Consider the following 20507-nt stretch of genomic DNA (forward strand, 5'->3'; position numbering starts at 1 on the left):
TGAAAGTGGCCTTCTCATGGTTACTATACAATGCTGAGCCATGTAACTGTTATCCAGAGTTAGCTATCGAGTCTGGTTTATTACGAGCTGCAGTGAGAGGTTACATCGATGTCTCTGTAATACTTTAATTACTTTAATTAATAATTAAACTCTAAATGAGCAACAGAACTAATCTTTTATTTCCTTATTATTGTTATTGATGAATCAAAATGACCATGGCATGCCAGAAAATGGTTTGGAATTTTTTGCCAGTTTGTGGGCATGCTCTCAAAAACATTCTTGACCCCTGGCCAAGGGAGTAGATTAGTGGGCAGAGGATGCCACTCTGTTGGGTAACAGAGTTGAGGATAAACATATCAGGAGGATTGCTGCCAGCTGTCTGTTGGTCAGAAAGTCAAGGATCCATTGGCAAAAGGAGCTGTTTACAAGCAGAGTTACAAGCAGGAATAAAAGCTGTCTTGGTAAGATAAAGTCCTGAGGAAAAAGCTTGCTTCCATGTAACCTTCTTGTAGTAATGAGACATCATTGTCTCTTAAGAACACAGGTTGCCTGTTTCACTGAAGGAGGCCACCAGAAATCAACAAGCAATTGCTTTTGTTAATACTCGTGCCATGTCATCAATACTTGTGAAATACCACCAATGTTTACACTTTTTGTAAAGATGCAGAAGCAGTAATGTAATAGAAATGTTTAATTGTAGTGACAAATAAGCTTTACTTATTTAACTTAAGTTAATCAAGCATCTGAAAGACCCAATGGTTGAGTTGTAGCCACCCCCAGTCACTTTATCTCTGGTATTCCCCGGGTCTCAGGAAGTGCTGTTGGCCTCTGTAGTTGGGTTGTTCAGAGAAGATCCAGTAACCATTCATCACCTGACAGGAGTGGATGTCATGGTAATGGAAACTATTGTAGACAGAGGGACAGTTGTCCATGAATTCCATCATCTGCCGTCCAAGGTCAGGTTTCTCTTAAACCCTATCCTGTAGTTTCCTCCTCTCTGTGCATTCCAAAATAGAGATGCGGAAAAATTTCTTTAGCCAAAGGGTGATGAACTTATGGAATTTGTTGCCACATGCAGCTGTGGAGGCCAGGTTATTGGGCTTATTTAAGTCAGAGATTTTTAGGTTCTTGATTGGACATGGCATCAAAGGTTACGGGGAGAATGCTGGGGACTGGGGTTGAGGAGGAGAAAGAGAAAAAGGATCAGCCACGATTGAATGGCGGAGAAGACTTGATGGGCCAAGTGGCCTAATTCTGCTCCTATGTCTTGTGGTAATAGAGGATTGTAATTGGAGTCAAGCACAAGATGAATAGACATAACCTAATAAGGAAAGAATAAACATCTTAATTTATGTTTGCTTGTGAATATTGCTTATGTGATTTTATCTGCCTGTGACACAGTTGCAGTTACATGCACATATGACAATGAACTTGACTGACCTTGAAAAATCCATAAGGTATAGGAGCAGAATTAGGCTATTTGGTCCGTACTTGTTGAAGTCATCTACAAATCTACAAAAGCTGAGATAATCTGCTGTGTGGGGTGGTGAAATCAGATTTGTCAATAGTCAGATGCTTCAATGCAATTTTACTTGCAATGAAAGTAAGAGGGATCATGAACAATAAGATCAAAGCTGAAACCATCTATCAGTTGAACCAACCACCCACCAGTCACTCTCAACACGGATGGAGTTACAGCGGCTGAAGTAAGGGGAGAGATCGGCACAGTCGGAGCTGCACTCATAGTGCTGACCTTGGAAGTTCCTGTCCTCGTAGAAGAAGATCTGTGGGAATATACAGATTTGATAATTATCAGTTTCTCAAACCAGCAGATAAAAATCATAATAGAAAGCATGAGTTGCCCTTGCCTTCCCATTTTGAGTTCAGTTAGGTTAGGAACCAACTGAATAGTTCACTGTTCCATGTAGTTTGGTGTTTATATACTGAGCATAAAAGGGTCTCTCTTGGCTATTCTTTTGTCATTACAAAAAAATAAGGAGAAAAAAAAATTAAAACAGTCAAGTGGGCACAGCTTCAGGATAGAGGGGCTCCCTTTCAAAACAGATGTGGAGGAATTTCTTTAGCCAAATAGCAGAGAAACTGTAAAATTTATTGCCATATGCAGCTGTGGAGGCCAGGTTGTTGGGTGTATTTAAGGCAGAGATTGATAGGTTCTTGAATGAACATGGCATCAAAGGTTACGGGGAGAAGGCCGGTAACTGGGGTTGAGGAAGAGACCAAAAAAACAGTCAGCTATGATTGAATGGTGGAGCAGACTCGATGGACCAGATGGCCTAATTCTGCTTCCATGTCTTATGGTCTAATTCTATCTGTCCCATCCTTTCAGCTATCCAGAGTAGTGGGTAAAATAGAAATGATCTCAATTCATGCTTTTATTTTCTGCGTTTGTGTACAAGAGTCAATGTTTGATTAGGGTCTCAATCTTTTTGGAAATTGAATTGAGAACAGAACTCATAGCTGCCTCAAAGCATGCCAACTTGTTATATACTGTAGGGATAAAGATAGAACAGGTTGTCACCTGGCGTGGACAAGATGGTGAACTGGGAAAGGCAGAGATGGGAGAGTTTGTAATGCAATCTTTTAAATTCCTTACAAACACAGATGAGGAGGAATTTATTTAAATGGAGTGAGATGAATTCATTGCCATAGATGGCTGTGGAGGCCAAGTCATGGTGTGTATTTAAAGTGGTGTTTGGTAGGTTCTTGATTAGCAAGAACATCGAAGTTTACAGGGACAAGGCAGGAGAATTGTGTTGAGAGGCAAGTTAAATCTGCCATGATTGAATGTTGAAGTCAATTTGATGGGCTGAATGGGCAAATTCTGGTCCTATGTCTTATGGTTCCTCATGGTTTAGGCTTGAACTTGTTAATCCAAATTCATTGCACAAGCACCAATAATTCAGTAGCTATTGTTTTAATACAATTAACAATCACAGTGGTTGAAGAATACAGAATACAGAATACAGGTCTCTCCTGCTATCTGAAAGTAGAGCGTTCCTATGAAACCGTTCATAAGCCGAAATGGTGTAAAGCGAAGAAGCAATTGCCATTAATTTATACGGGAAAATTTTCTGAGCATTCCTGGACCAAAAAAAATCCTACCAAATCATACCAAATAGGACATAAAACCTAAAATAACACTAACATATGGTAAAAGCAGGAATGATATGATAAATGCACAGCTATATGTAGTAGAAATAATGTATGTACAGTGTAGTTTCACTTACCAGAATCGGGAAGATTGAGCCAAAACCGATTTGTAGAAAAGAATCAGCACGTACACGCATGTGCATACATCTGCCCCCGCAAGGCTTCACGGTCATGGTAGTCTTTCTTGGGGTAAATACAAGTTTAAAACAGGCGTCTTTTTTTGTAAAAGTGAAAATCCTCTTTCAGTTAGCGAAAACAGGTACTAATGTAGGTCTTTCATAAAAGCGAAGTTGTGTAAAGCGAACGTTCGGAAAGCAGGATACACCTGTACTGTATTTGATTCATTTATTCATCACATACTCTTACTCTTGCTGTCACAGGCAAAGTGAAAAATTTACAGCTCTTCATATTTTGACATATATAAAGATGTGATAGTTAGATTTCATTCTCAGTTGTGAATGACATAAATTGGAAATGTAATAAAACAAATTCAATATGGATAAGTTAAAATGATGCTCTTGGGTAGAGTAAGATTGGAAAAGCATAAATTTTCCTTACATTGTAGAAGGCCATTTGGCCCATAGAATTTTAGCCATCTCTCAGAGCAATCCTTTGAGCCCCATTTTGTCATCATTCAGAGGCAGTGCATTCCCTTCCTCTGTTCTCATTTCAGACCCTAGGATGCAGAACTCCAGATGCAGGGGACATGTAAAACTTTGGTGCCAGACATTTGCATAACATCACTTCCCTAGTGGTGAGATTGATTGATTTACTTTCCTACCTCTTGATGCCTATTATTCTGCAATGAATACAGATACAAAATATTTGTTCAAAGTCTTAGCCTTATTATTTCCTGGCATTAATTCCCCAGTCTCACCCTTAGGATCAATGTTTACCAGAACTACCCTTTTTTTTAATACAGTATATGTAGATGATGGCTCTTACTGACAGCTTACATTTTAACTGAACTTTTTAAGGTATTCTAATCTACTGAGTTTTTTGCCATGTTAGCAACCTTCTGGCATACCCTAACCTTGTAATCCTCTTCCCAATTTGACTTCTTCATTTCCTTTAGATGAATCCTTCTCACAGAGAGGCTGTTTCTCAATGAACTATATTTTCGTGGAGTTCAATGAAATATCTCCCTAAATCAGTTGGCAGATCTAGCAGGGTTGGGGAACGATGGTTGAAGAGAGAAAACATACACAAAATGCTGGAGGAACTCAGCACATCAGGCAGCAACTATGGAAGGAAATGAAGAGTTGAAATGAGGTTTATTCATGGCAGGAAAGAAAAAAGGAGGGGATCCTAAGGGACAATATCTATCTACATTTGGAAAGGAAAGCAACACACACAAAACGCTGGAGGAACTCAGCAGGCCAGGCAGCATCAATGGGAGAAAGTACAGTCGACATTTTGAGCCAAGACCCTTCAGTAGGACCATTCAAAGGGAAGATTTAAACCTCCTCAGGGAAAGGAGAAGACTGTTAAGGGATAGTCAGCTTGGCAGGAAGGAAACACGAGGGGATTCTAAGGGTAGACTGGACTCTTTTCCACAAAGACTGCCTGGCCCTGCTGAGTTCCCTGGAGAGTGATGTAGTATAGGAAGGTTGATGGGTACAGGAACATTGTTCCTGAAAAGCAGTGACACAGATAGACAAGTTGATGAAGAAGGAGTACGGCAAGCTTGCATTCATTCTTTAAGGCATTGAGTACAGGAGTTGAGACATAATATAACAACTGTACAAGATGTTAGTGAGACCACATTTGGAGGATTGTCTCTAGTTCAGGTCATCTAGCCATAGGAAGGATGTCACTAAGCTGGAACAAGTGTAGTAAAGATTCATTAAAACGTTATTGGGATTGGCAGGCTTGGGTTACAAGGAGAGACTAGATATGATGTGATTTTTTTTTCCCCCTGGAATGTAGGAGACTGAGGGGTACCAAAGAGCTTTATAAAATTTTTGTGTTATAAAATCATGAGGGGTGCAGACAAAGGTGGGTTTCACAGTCTTTTTGCCAGGGTTAGAGATATAAAACTAGAAGGCACAGATTTAAATTGAGAGGGAAAAGATTTAATACGGACTTGAGGGGCAATTTTTCTTTACAAGTGGCTGTCTGGAACAAGCTGCCAGAGGAAACTGCTGATGTGGGAACAATTACTGTGTTTCAAAAACATTTGAACTGCTATATAGAAAGAAAAAAATGAGAGAGAAATAGGACAAATGCAAGCAAGAGGGATTAGCTTGGAGAGATATCTTGCTCGGTATGGGTGATTTAGTTAAAACAGCCTGCTTCCATGCTGGGTAGTTCTGTGACTCTATGGCTAAGTTAAGAATGACACTCACTGAATAGTAAGTTGTTCAGATGACAGGCAGGTTAAAACAATTATTCCAGCAGTAACCTCCAGGCATTATCATGACCTTTGCTTTAATAACCATTCAATGAATAATGCTCAACTTTCATCGAGACACGACTGCGCAGATGTATGGACATCAGTGAGTTAGACTGGCAGGAACAATTTAAAAAGGAGATAGCTTTATAGAGTGGGCACTGGTGTAGAAGGAGTCAGAGTAGGAGGACTTTGGCTCAATGGGGCTTCAGCAACAACTGGTCGAGGTGAGGTAAGTTACTTGTGAAGAATAGGATTAGGAAGTATGTCTGTGAGGCTGGTGTTCTGAACTGGGTGTCAGATGTGGGATGTCCAGAAGACTCCCAACCTCCCAGACGGCTACATCTGTGCTAGGTGTGTTGAGTTGCAGCTCCTTAGTGACCGCATTAGGGAACTGGAGATGAAGTTTGATGAGCTTCGTCTGGTTAGGGAAAGTGAGGAGGTGATAGGGAGGAGCTATAGGCAAGTAGTCACACTGGGGCCTTGGGAAACAGATAAGTGGGTAACATTCAGCAGAGTGAAGGGCAAGAGTCAGATGCTAGAGAGTACCCCTGTGGCTGCCCATTAACAATAAGTACTCCTGTTTGAGTACTTTTGGGGGGTGGAGAACAACCCTACCTGGGGGAAGCAAAAGTGTCTGGCGCAGAGTCTGGCCCTGTGGCTCAGAAGGGCAGGGAAAGGAAGAGGATGGCAGCAGTGATAGGGGACTCGATAGTTAGGGAGTTAGACATGCGATTCTGTGGACGCGGGAAAGAAGCTCAGATGGTTGTTTGCCTCCCAGGTGCCAGGGTCCGGGATGTTTCTGATCACGTCCATGATATCCTGAAGTGGGAAGGTGAACTGCCAGAGGTCATGGTACATATTAGTACCAACGTCATAGGCAGGAAAAGGGAAGAGGTCCTGAAAGCAGACTACAGGGAGTTAGGAAGGAAGTCGAGAAGCAGGACCTCAAAGGTAGTAATCTCAGGATTACTGCCTGTGACACGCAACAGTGAGTATAGGAATAGAGTGAGGTGGAGGATAAATGTGTGGCTGAAGGATTGGAGCAGGACGCAGGGATGCAGATTCCAGGGTCATTGGGACCTCTTTAGAGGCAGGCGTGACCTGTACAAAAAGGGCGGGTTGCACTTGAATCTGAGGGGAACCAATATCCCGGCAGGGAGGTTGCTAAGGGTATTGCGGAGAGTTTAAACTAGAATTGTTGGGGGGTGGGAACAAAACAGAACAGACAGAGAAAAAGGTGGTTGGCTCACGTCAGGAAAGCTTGTAGACGGTATGAGAGGGAGGTTAGGCAAGTGGTAGAGGAGGGATATGCTCAGACTGATGGTTTGAGATGTGTCTAATTTAAATCAAGGATTGTCATGAGCAAAGCAGATGAGCTTAGAGCATGGATCAGTACTTGGTGCTATAATGTTGTTCCCATTACAGAGACTTGGATGGCTCAGGGGCAGGAATGGCTACTTAGAATGCCAGGCTTTAGATGTTTCAGAAAGGATTGTGAAGAGCAAGATTATAGATGTGAAAGAATAGGACCTATCAAGTGTGACAGTGGGGAAGTATGTATGGAACTGGAGGAAATAGCAGAGGTACTTAATGAATACTTTACTTCAGTATTCACTAAGGAAAAGGATCTTGCTGATTGTACTGATGACTTTCAGCAGACTGAAAAGCTTGAGCATGTAGATATTAAGAAAGAGGATTTGCTGGAGCTTTTGGAAAGCACCAAGTTGGATAAGTCGCCGGGACCAGATGAGATGTCCCCCAGGCTACTCTGGGAGGCAAGGAAGGAGATCGCTGAGCTTCTGGTGATGATCTTTGCATCATCAATGGGGACAGGAGAGGTTCCGGAGGACTGGAGGGTTGCAAATGTTGTTTCTTTATTCAATAAAAGGAATAGAGATTGCCCAGGAAATTATAGACCAGTGAGTCTTAATTCAATGGGTAGTATGTTAATGGAGAAGATCCTGAGAGGCAGGATTTATGAACATTTGGAGAGGTATAATATGATTAGGAGTAGTCAGCATGGCTTTGTCAAGGGCAAGTCGTGCCTTACAAGCCTGATTGAATTTTTTAAGGATGTGACTAAACACATTGATGAAGTAGATGTAATGTATATGAATTTCAGCAAGGCATATGATAAGGTACACCATGCAAGGCTTATTGAGGAAGTAATGAGGCATGGGATCCAAGGGGTCATTGCTTTGTGGATCGAGAACTGGCTTGCCCACATAAGGCAAAGAGTGGTTGTAGACAGGTCATATTCTGCATGGAGGTTGGTCACCAGTGGAGTGCCTCAGGGATCTGTTCTGGGACCCTTACTCTTCGTGAATTTTATAAATGACGTGGATGAGAAGGTGGAGGGATGGGTTAGTAAGTTTGCTGATGACACTCAGGTTGGAGGTGTTGTGGCTAGTGTGGAGGGCTGTTAGTGGTTACAACGGGACATTGATAGGATGCAAAACTTGGCTGAGAAGTGGCAGATGGAGTTCAACCCAGATAAGTGTGAAGTGGTTCATTTTGATAGGTCAAATATGATGGAAGAATATAGTATTAATGGTAAGACTCTTGGCAGTGTGGAGGATCAGAGGGATCTTGGTGGTCTGAGTCCATAGGATGCTCAAAGCAGCTGCACAGGTTGACTCTGTGGTTAAGAAGGCATATGGTGTATTGGCCTTCATCAATAATGGAATTGAATTTAGGAGCCAAGACGTAATGTTGCAGCTATATAGGACAATGGTCAGACCCCACTTGGAGAACTTTGCTATGTTCTGGTTGCCTCACTAGAGAAAGGATGTGGAAAGAAAGGGTAGAAAGGGTGCAGAGGAGGTTTACAAGGATGTTGCCAGGATTGGGGAGCATGCCTTATGAGATTAGGATGAGTGAACTCGGCCTTTTCTCCTTGGAGCGATGGACGATGAGCGGTGACCTGATAGTGGTGTATAAGATGATGAGCGGCATTGATCATGTAGATAGTCAGAGGCTTATGTCCAGGGGTGAAATGGCTGCCACAAGAGGGCACAGGTTTAAGGTGCTGGGGAGTAGGTACAGAGGAGATGTCAGGGGTAACTTCTTTTACACAGAGAGCGGGGAGTGCGTGGAATGGGCTGCCGGCAACAGTGGTGGAGGCGGATACGATAGGGTCTTTTAAGAGACTTTTAGATAGGTACATGGGGCTTAGTAAAATAGAGAGCTATAGCTAAGCCTAGTAATTTCTAAGATAGGGACATCTTTGGCACAACTTTGTGGGTCAAAGGGCCTGTATTGTGCTGTAGGTTTTCTATGTTTTCTATTGGAGAGAATCAAAAGAGCTGGGGGCATGGCACAGCTGATCAGAGATACTGTCACAGCTGCAGAAAAGGAGGAAGTCATGGGGGGATTGTCTACTGAGTCTCTGTGGGTGGAAGTTAGGAACACGAAGGGTGTTTCTTATCGACCACTCAATAGTAACAGGGGCATCGGGGAGCAGATAGTGAGACAGATTTTGGAAAGATGCAATAATAACAGTGTTGTCGTGGTGGAAGATTTTAATTTCCCAAATATTGTTTGGCATCTCCCTAAGCAAGGGGTTTAGATGGGGTAGAGTTTGTTAGGTATGTTCAGGAAGGTTTCCTGACACAATATGTAGATAAGCCTTCAAGAGGAGAGATCTGGTATTGGGAAATGAACCTGGTCAGGTGTTACATCTCTCAGTGGGAGAGCCTTTTGGAGATAGTGATCACAATTCTATCTCCTTTACCATTGATGAAGGTAGGGCAGTAGATGCAGTGTATATGAATTTCAGCAAGGCTTATTGAAAAAGTAAGTAGGCATGGGATCCAAGGGGACATTGCGTTGTGGATCCAGAATTGGCTTGCCCACAGAAGGCAAAGAGTGGTTGTAGATGGGTCATATTCTGCATGGAGGTCGGTGTCCAGTGGTGTGCCTCAGGGATCTGTTCTGGGACCCTTTCTTGTCGTGATTTTTATAAATGATTTGGATGAGGAAGTACAGGGATGGCTTAGTAAATTTGCTAATGATACAAAGGTTGGGGGTGTTGTGGATAGTGTGGAGGGCCATCAGAGGTTACAGTGGGACATCAATAGAATGCAAAACTGTGCTGAGAAGTGGCAGATGGACTTCAACCCAGAAAAGTGTGAGGTGGTTCATTTTGTTGGGTCAAACATGATGGCAGAATATAGTATTACTTCTCTGACTCCTGGGAGTATAGAGGATCAGAGGGATCTTAGGTTCTGTGTCCCTAGGACTCTCAAGGCTGCTGCGCAGGTTGACTGTGTGGTTAAGAAGGCGTACAGTGCATTGGCCTTCATCAACCATGGGACTGAGTTTAAGAGCTGAGAGGTAATGTTACAGCTATATAGGAGCCCGGTCAGACCCCAGTTGGAGTACTGTGCTCAGTTCTGGTCACCTCACTGCAGGAAAGATGTGGAAACTATAGAAAGGGTGTAGAGGAGATTTACAAGGATGTTGCCTGGATTGGGGAGCATATCTTACAAGAATAGGTTGAGTGAACTTAGCCTTTTCTCCTTGGTGTGATGAAGGATGAGAGGTGACCTGATAGAGGTGTATAAGGTGATGAGAGGCATTGATCGTGTGGATAGTCAGAGGCTTTTTCCAGGGCTGAAATGGCTAGCACAAGAGGGCACACTTTTTAGGTGCTTCGAAGTGGGTACAGAGGAGATGTCAGGGGTAGGTTTTTTATGCAGAGAGTGGTGAGTGCGTGGAATGGGTTGCCAGCGACTATGGTGAAGGTGGATACAATAGGGTCGTTTGAGAGACTCCTGGATAGGTTTCAAGTGTTTCAAAGGTATTTTATTGTCAGCAAAATGTATACAATATACATCCTGAAATGCTTTTTCTTCACAACCATCCATGAAAACAGAGGAGTGCCCTAATGAATGAATGAATGACAGTTAACTATTAGAGCCTCAAAGTCCCCCCCCCCACCAGCTCCCCGTCCTCTCACGTGTAAGCAGCAGCAAGCAATGATCCCCTCCCTCCCCACCAGCTCCCCGTCCTCTCACGTGTAAGCAGCAGCAAGCAATGATCCCCTCCCTCCCCCACCAGCTCCCCGTCCTCTCACGTGTAAGCAGCAGCAAGCAATGATCCCCTCCCTCCCCCACCAGTGAAAATCAGCACCTACCACTGAGCACTCAATCATGAAGCGAAGACACAGACTTGCGGTACTCCAAAGACAACGCATTCACCCAGTGTTCAACATACCACAGGCTCTCTCTCTTCCTAATAAGGGAGAAAAAGATGTCTCTGTTTCGCAGCGAGAGGGGAAACATAACAAACAACTCGCTGGTTTACAATGTTAAAAGTCCATGGCGTTGCTTTTTCTGAGCTCTGTGCCCAAAGATCTCAGGTCTCTGGGCACACAGCCAAAGATCTTCCGGTTCCCAGGACTCACAGGTCTGTCGGGACACCGACCTTTGATCTGCCCATCTCTAGACCCCGAGATCCTAGGCCTGTAGACCGCACCCTTGGCATGTCAGATAATGGTCAGTCATAAAGCCCTGAGTGTGGGTCCCATTGCCGCAAAGAACCAAAGTCAATGTATAACTCCAGGTCAGGGTCTTCAAAAGAACCCTGAAAGGGAAAAATAGAGATATTGGAGATGGAAACAGAGCTGTTTCCGAAGATGCAAGCAAAGGAGTAGCGATTTAGTGCCACTTTCACTAAGCTCTGCCCTCCAGTGTACATGGAGATTAGAAAAATAGAGGGATATGGGTAACACTGGGTAATTTCTAATGTAAGTACATATTTGGCACTATATTGTGGGCCAAAGGGCCTGTATTTTGCTGCATGTTTTCTATGTTTCTGTGTTTTCCAATCAGGAGTTTTAGGATTCAAACTGAATTCAGCTCCAAACAGGCAGATGCACCATCTGAACATTGAGGTGGCACTACATTTTAGGGTGGTGCTTTTGCATGAGACATTGGATCAGGCAGCACACACATCACTTAACCCCAACACAGGGCCTTTAGTGCAGGAGCAATTCTTGATTGTGCTGGGGTGGGGGAGGGAGTAGGTCAAGCATTTTGCACCTGGATTCACGGATTTATGGAAACTGCAAGAGGCAATCTCATTCATTTAGCCTCCCTACATAGATAAGTGAAAGAAGGTGTCTTCTTTTTAAAAAAAAAAAATTTGATTCATATTCATGTTTTAAGTTAATTCACGTAAGTTTGGGGTAATTTATAAAATCATCATTAAGATTTTTTTAAAGTTTTAATGATTGAAATATATTTCTGCCTTTCTAAATATGGTTGACTGTCAGAATATTTGCTGCCATTCGGCATGCAAGCAGCAAAGCCTCAGCTGGAGTTGCCACTCAGACTAGGCACCTTCTTCCTGAGTGAGGGCTTTAGCTTTCTGAGGGTCGTGCAGGCCAGGGAGGGTAGTACAGCGGAGGTGGGGGAGGGGGAAGGGGTTAATGGGAACGCATGAAAAGCAACACAAGATTTGGTGATGAATCCAACACACTACAGCGTCAAATAACATCAGCCCTGGTAGCTGGATCCTTCATGCTTAATTTAATAATTAAGATTGCCCGATTTCAGCTAAGCAGAGGAGGTTGCTTTTCTTTGTGAAGTAGATATTATTCTTATTTCAGAATTTTCATCTGCAAACAATAAGTGAAAACTCATGAAAGTAGTGAAGTGAATAATGCTTTATTATTCTTATTTCAGAAAGTAAGATCATTCTTTGCAGCAATAACCTAGAAGTCCCTCATGCGCCTGAAAGACCCGATGGTTGAGTTGTAGCCGCCCCAGTCACCGTATCTCCTGTATTCCCCGGGTCTCAGGAAGTACTGTCGGCCTCGGTAATTGGGCTGCTCATAGAAGATCCAGTAGCCATCCATCACCTGACAGGAGTGGATGTCACGGTAACGGAAACGATCGTAGACAGAGGGACAGTCATCCATGAATTCCATCACCTGCCCTGCAAAGTCAGGCCTCTCATAAATCCTCATCTTGTAGATGCCTCCACGGTACTGGAATAGAAAGAAGAGTATAATTGGGCTGACGCTAAGAATAATCTATTCCAATTTCCAGATGAAGCAGGAGGACAGATGGGGTTGGGTGTCTAGGGTGTGGATAAGTTTCTGAACCACGAAAGATGGTGCAGTAAGATCTGTGGAAACAATTATTGTTTGATAGTTGATGTCAGCATCTATTTGACACATGACTTGAGTGAGAAAAGCAAAGAATTGCCAAAAACATCAAATAAAATTATAACAAGGTGGAAAAGCCTGCAGGCCAAATGGCAGCTGAGGAGGGAGCAACAGTTAATGCTAATTGAGTGTTAAAGGGAGGGGGATAAGAAGAATGAAGAAATGTCCATAATAGGTTGGTGAATAAGGGAGGCTGAATGGTGCAAGTGATGATGCCACAGAATGAGAAAGGGTGATGAAGCCTTGATGGTCTCTGTCCAAAAGAAATGAATAGAGCAGACGAGAGAGAAAGCAATATCAATAAAGCTGTAGGTGGCTGGGAATCTGAAATAAAAGAGAATTCCAGAGAACCCTAATGAATACTGATGACACAAAGATTGGGAGTGTTGTGAATAGTGTGGAGGGCTGTCAGAGTTTATAATTGAACATCAATAGGATGTAAAACTGCGCTGAGAAGTGGCAGATGGAGTTCAACCCAGATCAGAGAGTACAGAGGAGATTTACTAGAATGTTACCTGGGTTCCAGCAACTAAGTTGCAGAGAAAGGTTGAACAAGTTAGGTCTTTATTCTTTGGAGCGTAGAAGGTTGAGGGGGGACTTGATAGAAGTATTTAAAATTATCAGGGGGATAGACAGAGTTGATGTTGATAGGTTTTCTTCCATTGAGAGTAGGAGAGATTCAAACAAGAGGACATGAGTTGAGAGTAAGGAGGCAAAAGTTTAGGGGTAACATGAGGGGGAATTTCTTTACTCAGAGAGTGGTAGCTGTGTGGAATGAGCTTCCAGTAGAAGTGGTAGAGGCAGGTTCAATATTGTCATTTAAGGAAAAATTGGATAGGTATATGGACAGGAAAGGAATGGAGGGTTATGGGCTGAGTGCAGGTCGGTGTGACTAGGTGAGAGTAAGTGTTTGGCACGGACTACAGGGGCCAAGATGGCCTGTTTCCATGCTGTAATTGTTATATGGTTATATGGTTATAACCATATGAGGTGGTTCATTTTGCTAGGTCAAATACAATGGCAGAATATAGTGTTTCTGGTAAGAATCTTGGCAGTATGGAGGATCAGAGGGATCTTGGGGTCCAAGTCCATAGGACACTCAAAGCTGGTTGACTGTGTGGTTAAGAAGGCATATGGTGTATTAGCCTTCATCAACCGTGGGATTGATTTCAAGTGCTGAGAGGTAATGTAACAGCTATATAGGAGCCCGGTCAGACCCCACTTGGAGTACTGTGCTCAGTTCTGGTCACCTCACTGTAGGAAGAATGTGGAAACTACAGAAAGGGTGCAGAGGAGATTTACAAGGATGTTGCCTGGATTGGGGAGCATGCCTTATGAGAACAGGTTTAGTGAACTTGGAGTGATGGAGAATGAGAGGTGACCTGATAGAGGTGTATAAGATGGTGAGAGGCATTGATCGTGTGGATAGTCAGAGACTTTTTCCCAGGGCTGAAATGGCTAGCACAAGAGGGCACAGTTTTAAGGTGCTTGGAAGTAGGTACACAGGAGATATCAGGGGTAAGTTTTTTTTATGCAGAGAGTGGTGAGTGTGTGGAATTGGCTGCTAGTGATGGTGGTGGAGGCAGATAAATAGGGTCCTTTAAGGGACTCTAGGATGGATGCATGGAGCTTAGAAAAATAGAAGGCTATAGGTAACCCTAGGTAATTTCTGCAATAAGTACATGTTTGGCACAGCATTGTGGGCCGAAGGGCCTGTAATGTGCTGAATCAAGATTTTCAGTTGATAACCTTTCATTTGAGCTGATTTGTTCTGATATGTAAGAGGAGAGGTTGGTTGTCTAAAGTCACTGAATTTAGTATTGACTTCTGAGGGCTGTAACATGCCAAGCCAGAAGATGAAATTCTGTTCCTCTGCAAGCTAAAGCATATCAATCTGAGAATGCCAGAACTGCAGAGTATTTGCAGTCTTCCTGCTTTAATTTCAGACTCCTTGTATCTTTACTTCAGGGTCTGATTGATTGGTTCCATTTTGGAAAATACATTGGATAAGTTGATTAGTGATATCTAATTCTCAGGTTCAGTTTGATGGCATTTCCCCCATTTAATTTTAAGGTTATTTTTAGCATAGTTGAAAGAATTGTGAAAGGTGAAATCAGGTTATAAATCGTTCTGTAGATGATCCATTTACTCTCTGTACTCCGATCAAATAATTCATCTTCCAGTTCTTACGTAATTACTGTGACAATTTATCAAATGGTGCTTCAGCTTTAGTTATGTGCTGACTACCTTGCCTGTAGATACTAAATAGAGAACACTTTGTTCCAGGATCAAAGTTGCATGTCTTCAGTTTTATTATAAAGATGAGGTTAATTAGATATATCTTTTCCAACTACTAAATATATATAGAAACATCCAAAATCTTTTCACAGTTGATAAAGAGAAATGAAGTATCAAGCAACATGTCCTTTCCTACTCTTCGTTCTGGGTAAAACATAAAAACCAAGAAATAGGAACTTACAGGTGGGTAGCTACGACAAGATCCAATGCAGTCATTGAATCCCATCCAGCGCTGGTAGTCAGGATACTCTCCCCTGCTCAGGACATACTGGTATCCCATGTAGTTGGGTCTCTCGTACAACACCCACCAGTCACTCTCAACGCGGATGGAGTTACAGCGGCTGAAGTAAGGGGAGAGGTCGGCACAGTCGGAGCTGCACTCATAGTGCCGACCCTGGAAGTTCCTGTCCTCGTAGAAGATGATCTGTGGGAAGAAATTGGTTTATAAATTGGTAGGTACACTAAATAGCAAAGATACTCTAAAAATGTTTAATACATGTCTTAGACAAAATTCCCCTTACCTTTCCCATTTTGAGCTTGCAGTTGACTGAGTAACTGAGTGTGAGCGTAGAACTGCCTCGCACAGCTGGGTATTTATATGCTGAGCAGAAAGGCTCACTAGGCTGTACTTTTGTTATTCTAATGATTTGGGATTGAAATTCAGCAGATGCTGTATTAATTAAACACACGTGAGAATTCATTGTGTAAAAATACTTGAAAGACACCTGATGTGTCACTGATTTTTTTTATTTTGCTGCCTTGTCACTTTATTTGTTAATGATTTGCAATGATCACTCTACATTATCCGAAGTGATGATTTTGCCTGACTGTAGAACATCCTGGCATCGTCTGAACTCGAAGTGATATGTGGCAGCTGTCCCTCATGCCAAACACAACCTTGCCAATATATTCACCTGTATGAAATCTTACCAGATCCCTTGAATTTATGTTATGATTTCAGTCTTGAGAATCAACAGTGACCAAAGACTAACATGGCTTAGGAATGTAACAGCTGGGAAAAGACTTCTGTAAGGATTACCGGTGGTGGGAAGAGATGTGACCATGATGTATTGGGCAGAGTCCACTACCCTAGGCAGCTAACTACTTTGCTGAGTGTTCGATTATCATACCTGACCATCATGTAACCTGTCAGGACACTTTCAATAATATATCTGTAGAAGTTTGTCAGAAGTTAGAACTTTGCATAAAGTGGACACCTTTGTCCTAATTTTGTTCTTTCTTGTAAAACCTGTATTTAATTTAAGTTTCTCCTGTGATGCTAAGTGCTTATGATTCTGCTGCAAATAAGCTTTTATTGTGCCTGTGTATGCATGTGTAGTGGCCTGTGTTGATCAGACCCAAACGATCCAAACAAATTATGTGTCCAGGAGATGTAGTAAGATGTGTACAAGCACAACGAAATGTAAATTATGTCAAATTTATTATCCTAAAATAGAAAGCACAGGAACTCCGTACATAATACTATGTAATGTGTTACAAAGATTTCCACAAACATTATAGGGCTCCTGATTCTTAGTTACCACTTGATTGCCACTGTTATCGGGGGATTTGATTGTTGCTGTTGTTGGGGAAGTCCAAATTCCGACTTATGAAACCACCGTATGTCCTAGGCACCAATTGCGATTTCCTTGGTGTAGGTAAAGTTTCAAGAACCGAGGGAAAAGGTTCCCAAATAAATAAGGGATCCATGAGTGTAGAGAAAGCCACACAGAGACAGACAAACTCTTTGGTCTTTTGTTCTCATACTGTTAACTTAGCATGGTTTCTCTCATTCAGACAACGTGTTCATTAACAGACATCCTCATGCCACTGATGACTGACGCCAAGAAAGAATCCAGCCGCTCTCAGCAAACATTTAACAAACCTACAGCGCTTAACTTGTAGAAACATCTTACATGCTGCGAGCTCACAAAGAGTTAAGCGTTACTTGGAACTGTTCCAACCTTCATCCAATATTGTACAAAATATAGTACAACACAGCATGAACTTCTGCATATGACAATAAGCTCAAGTTTGGCTGTGACCACGTTAAGGGACTCGGCTTATGATCTCACAAAGATGCTCACTGAAGCATCAAACTCAGTGAAATGCATCATTTTGCACCGGACCAATCTGTGAGGAATGGACTGGGCAGCCCACGAGTGTCACCACGCTTCCAGTGCTAACATAGCGTGCCCACAACACATGAACCCTAATCGTATGCCTTTGGAAAATAGACAGAAACTGGAGCACCAGAAGAAACCCACATGATCATGGGGAGAATGTACAAACTCCTTCCAGCAGCAGTGGGAACTGAACCCCAACCAGTGACTGCTTTTGCTGCATTACCGCTAACCACTAATGTTACCGTGCCACAGGATGAAGGCCTTGGCAGGTAATACCTGGAAAGATAACACCAGCAATCAGTAAGGCAGCCTAACACCTGATAGTGAGTTTCCAGACATATTCCACCCTCACATGACATGCATGTGATCTCACTCATTCACAGAGTGAGAGAAGTCCACATAACAGGCAACTTCCTGCAGTATGACAGCTTCCTTCCCACAGGCATCCCAGAGAGTCTGGATGGTGCCTCCTGAGTGCGGACAATGAACACTGGTCCTGCAGTGTAACCCACAGCTCATGAGTGACAATGGAGAGCAAGGAACTTGAATACCCATCATGACATGTTACAATCTTATCTTTCCTCTGTTGCTAAAACACTGTTCTACTACTTCCTCTGGAAAGCGAATTAGTAAATCAAGGATCTGGATTAAAAACCTTTGTCAAAAGTTTGAGGGTATGACAAGATTGTTGTTAACTGAAGTAGTTGCAAATTATGAAGTTTTCCTAAAATGCTGAAGCAAGTAGATCTGATAATTAATTTTAAAAGACAGGTTTGTGATGGTGCAGAGCTGGCAAGGACAAAAATGGGGGCATGGGACATCACAGGTCCCCTTCCACAGTGCAAGCTCAACAACTGAATGATCTCTTCTAAAGCTCGGCTTTCCATGGTTTTATTTTTTCTGAACCAGGTAGGTTTTGGCATTGAACAATAGTGTTAAATGAGTGGAGGCAAATCACAGGCAATATTGTGTAGTTTGTGAATTTCATGTCCATTTACCTCATGTTACCACCAACTACTATGAACTTGGTACTAACTATTAGTGAAGATCTAGCCAGCTCTCTTGTTTTCCCAATTTGTTTTGTGATTCTTATTTGTCTATTAGTTTTGCTTTAAATCATAGATAGGTACTGCAATTCAAGATTAAAGCCTTTGCACATGGACCATAGAGTCTGTGGACCAATGAGAGAAAGCAAGTTGAGAGAAGCCCAGGACTCCCTATACATTAATCACAGAAAGCTAACAGGCCAGGACAGTAAGTGATTAGGAATGAGAATGGTAATGTGGTCTTTATTGCAAGAGGATCTGAGTGATGGATTCTTGCTCCATTTATATAAGCTCAGTGTGAGACAGTATCTGGACAATACCTGGAATGCAATATACAAGTCTGGGCATTCATATACCAATCTGGTCAGGGTAGCACATTGCTTTACAGCATCAGCAATCATGGATTCCCGCTGTTTGAACTTTCTTCCTGTGACTGTGTGGATTTCCTTCGGGTGCTCCAGTTTCCATTCACATTCCAAAGACGAAAGGTTAGGGTTACCAAGTTGTGAGCATTCTATGCTGGTGCTGGAAGCGTGGCAACCATTTGGGCTGCCCTGTGCAGTCATTGCTGATTTGATTTGATGCAAATGATGCATTTCACTGTATGCTTTGATGTTTCAATATAACGTGACAAAGAAAGCAAATACTGTAAATATTAAAGCTAATCTATCTAAGAAAGAATATTCTTGAGCTAGAAAGTGTGCAGGAACATTTCATCACATTGATTCCTCGCTTATATATATTTTTAATGGAAACTTGGTGTAGGTTGAGCCTATACACTCCAAATTATAGCCAGTCTGTTGTCTAAAAATCTTCTTACAGCAGTGCCTGTGGGTGAGGCTGCTGATATTCTCACAGATGAAATGAATAGATTCCATTTTTTCAAGAGCAGTGGGAGATTAGTCCTGGTGCCTTGGCCAGTAATGATCCCTCTGCCATTATCACAAGAAAAAGAGTATACAGTATATCTTGGCCATTATTACATTGCTGCATCTGGGACATGTGTCAATTGACCACTTTTCCAAAAATGCAGCAGTGATTAAATTTGAAAATGACTTTGTTTATTGGAATCCACCGTACTTCACTGAATGGTCCTGGAAAGTGTTAAATGATTGTAGCCATTGCGCTTTTTTCTTTGCCTATATTGTCAGATTTTTGTTTGCCTCTGATTATAAAGTTACACTTGTCAGTAAAACAGATTATTCAAGTAACCTGCAGCATATTTTAATTAATTACTTTAATATTTCGATTTCAAAGTGGTTGTGACTATGCAAATAAAAATGTTTTCATAATGGATCAACAATAAGAAACCTTGACAGTACCACTGAAATTCAGTGCTTGGTTGAGAAGGAGGAAAATGGACAATTAATATTTTGGGTTCTTGGGGCATATTCTGGAGCTAGAGTACATAGCAAATATTAATTTCAGCAGCAGCCAATCTTCAGATTTGAATATAAATGGAATTTAAAATGCAACTCAGAACAAAAGTCTCCCTGTAGCAGCAGACTGGGGTTGATTACAAATCAGGAAACTCCCACTCAGTTGATGTCTGCATGTGATGAATCCAGAGAGAGAGAGAATGCTGCTTAGCATTCATTCTGGGTGTCTGGAGTGTGGGTGTGAAGAAGGAAGTGTATGAAAACTATATGTAATTCAACAGAAGTATTGTAGAGACATTGTATCTATAGAATTGTCCTGCTGTTACTTTTGATGTTTTGCATTTAAAAATATCATGTAATTTTGGGTTAGGCAGGCCTCTTCTCCCATGAGTGTCACAAATATGATGCCTGTATATTTGTTTTGCTTCTATATTCACATGCTTTAGCGTCTCTTCAGTGCCTTTGTTCATGGTTACAATAGAGTCAGGACTTTCATCAGGACTAGGTCAGCAGGATGTTGACCTGCAACATCATCTGTACATTAACCTTCATGGATGCTGACTGATCCACTGAGTGTCTCCGGCAGTTTGTTTATTTGCTTCAGATTCCATCATCTGCAGTCTCTTATGCCTCCATAGGAGAAAGGATTTGACTTAATTCTCTTCACATTTTGGCTTTAATTTGATCATATTTTGATGTGTGACTTGCACAGTAAATTAACATGGTTTTAATTTCACTATTGCATATTTCCCTCTGAAAAAGACCTTATCCACAATGCCTTATCTTTAACCTTTGTTTCTAAAGGATATAGTTATCCAGAATGATTTACTTGAACATTTGTCTTTTTAACTTTATTGAGACAAAATGTATGTCATTCTCACATAGCACAGTATTTTAAAAAGAATACACAAAATACAG

General features: G+C 42.0%; 1 protein-coding gene across 2 annotated transcripts; it reads right to left on the reverse strand.

Annotated features, from left to right (window-relative positions):
- Window positions 1–12284: 12284 nt before the first annotated feature.
- LOC132392732 (gamma-crystallin S-1-like) lies at window positions 12285–15568 on the reverse strand. 2 transcript variants are annotated; one of them, XM_059967028.1, is made up of 3 exons: window positions 15560–15568; window positions 15220–15462; window positions 12285–12560 (listed from the first exon to the last, which is right to left on the reverse strand). In XM_059967028.1, exons 1-3 carry the CDS (start codon window positions 15566–15568, stop codon window positions 12285–12287), a joined length of 528 nt encoding a protein of 175 aa, XP_059823011.1. The 2 variants fall into 2 exon arrangements, with proteins under 2 accessions (XP_059823011.1, XP_059823012.1); XM_059967029.1 differs by having other exon boundaries at window positions 12285–12550; window positions 15216–15462.
- Window positions 15569–20507: the final 4939 nt, after the last annotated feature.

This window comes from Hypanus sabinus, chromosome 4, assembly GCF_030144855.1.
Source record: "Hypanus sabinus isolate sHypSab1 chromosome 4, sHypSab1.hap1, whole genome shotgun sequence".
Classification (NCBI taxonomy): domain Eukaryota; kingdom Metazoa; phylum Chordata; class Chondrichthyes; order Myliobatiformes; family Dasyatidae; genus Hypanus; species Hypanus sabinus.

Bases quoted from the DNA above. Each gene is read 5' to 3' on its own strand.
- LOC132392732 (XM_059967028.1), bottom strand. The intron at 12,561-15,219 runs GTAAGTTCCTAT...TTTCTATTCCAG, and splicing joins CTTGTCGTAGCTACCCACCT to TACCGTGGAGGCATCTACAA.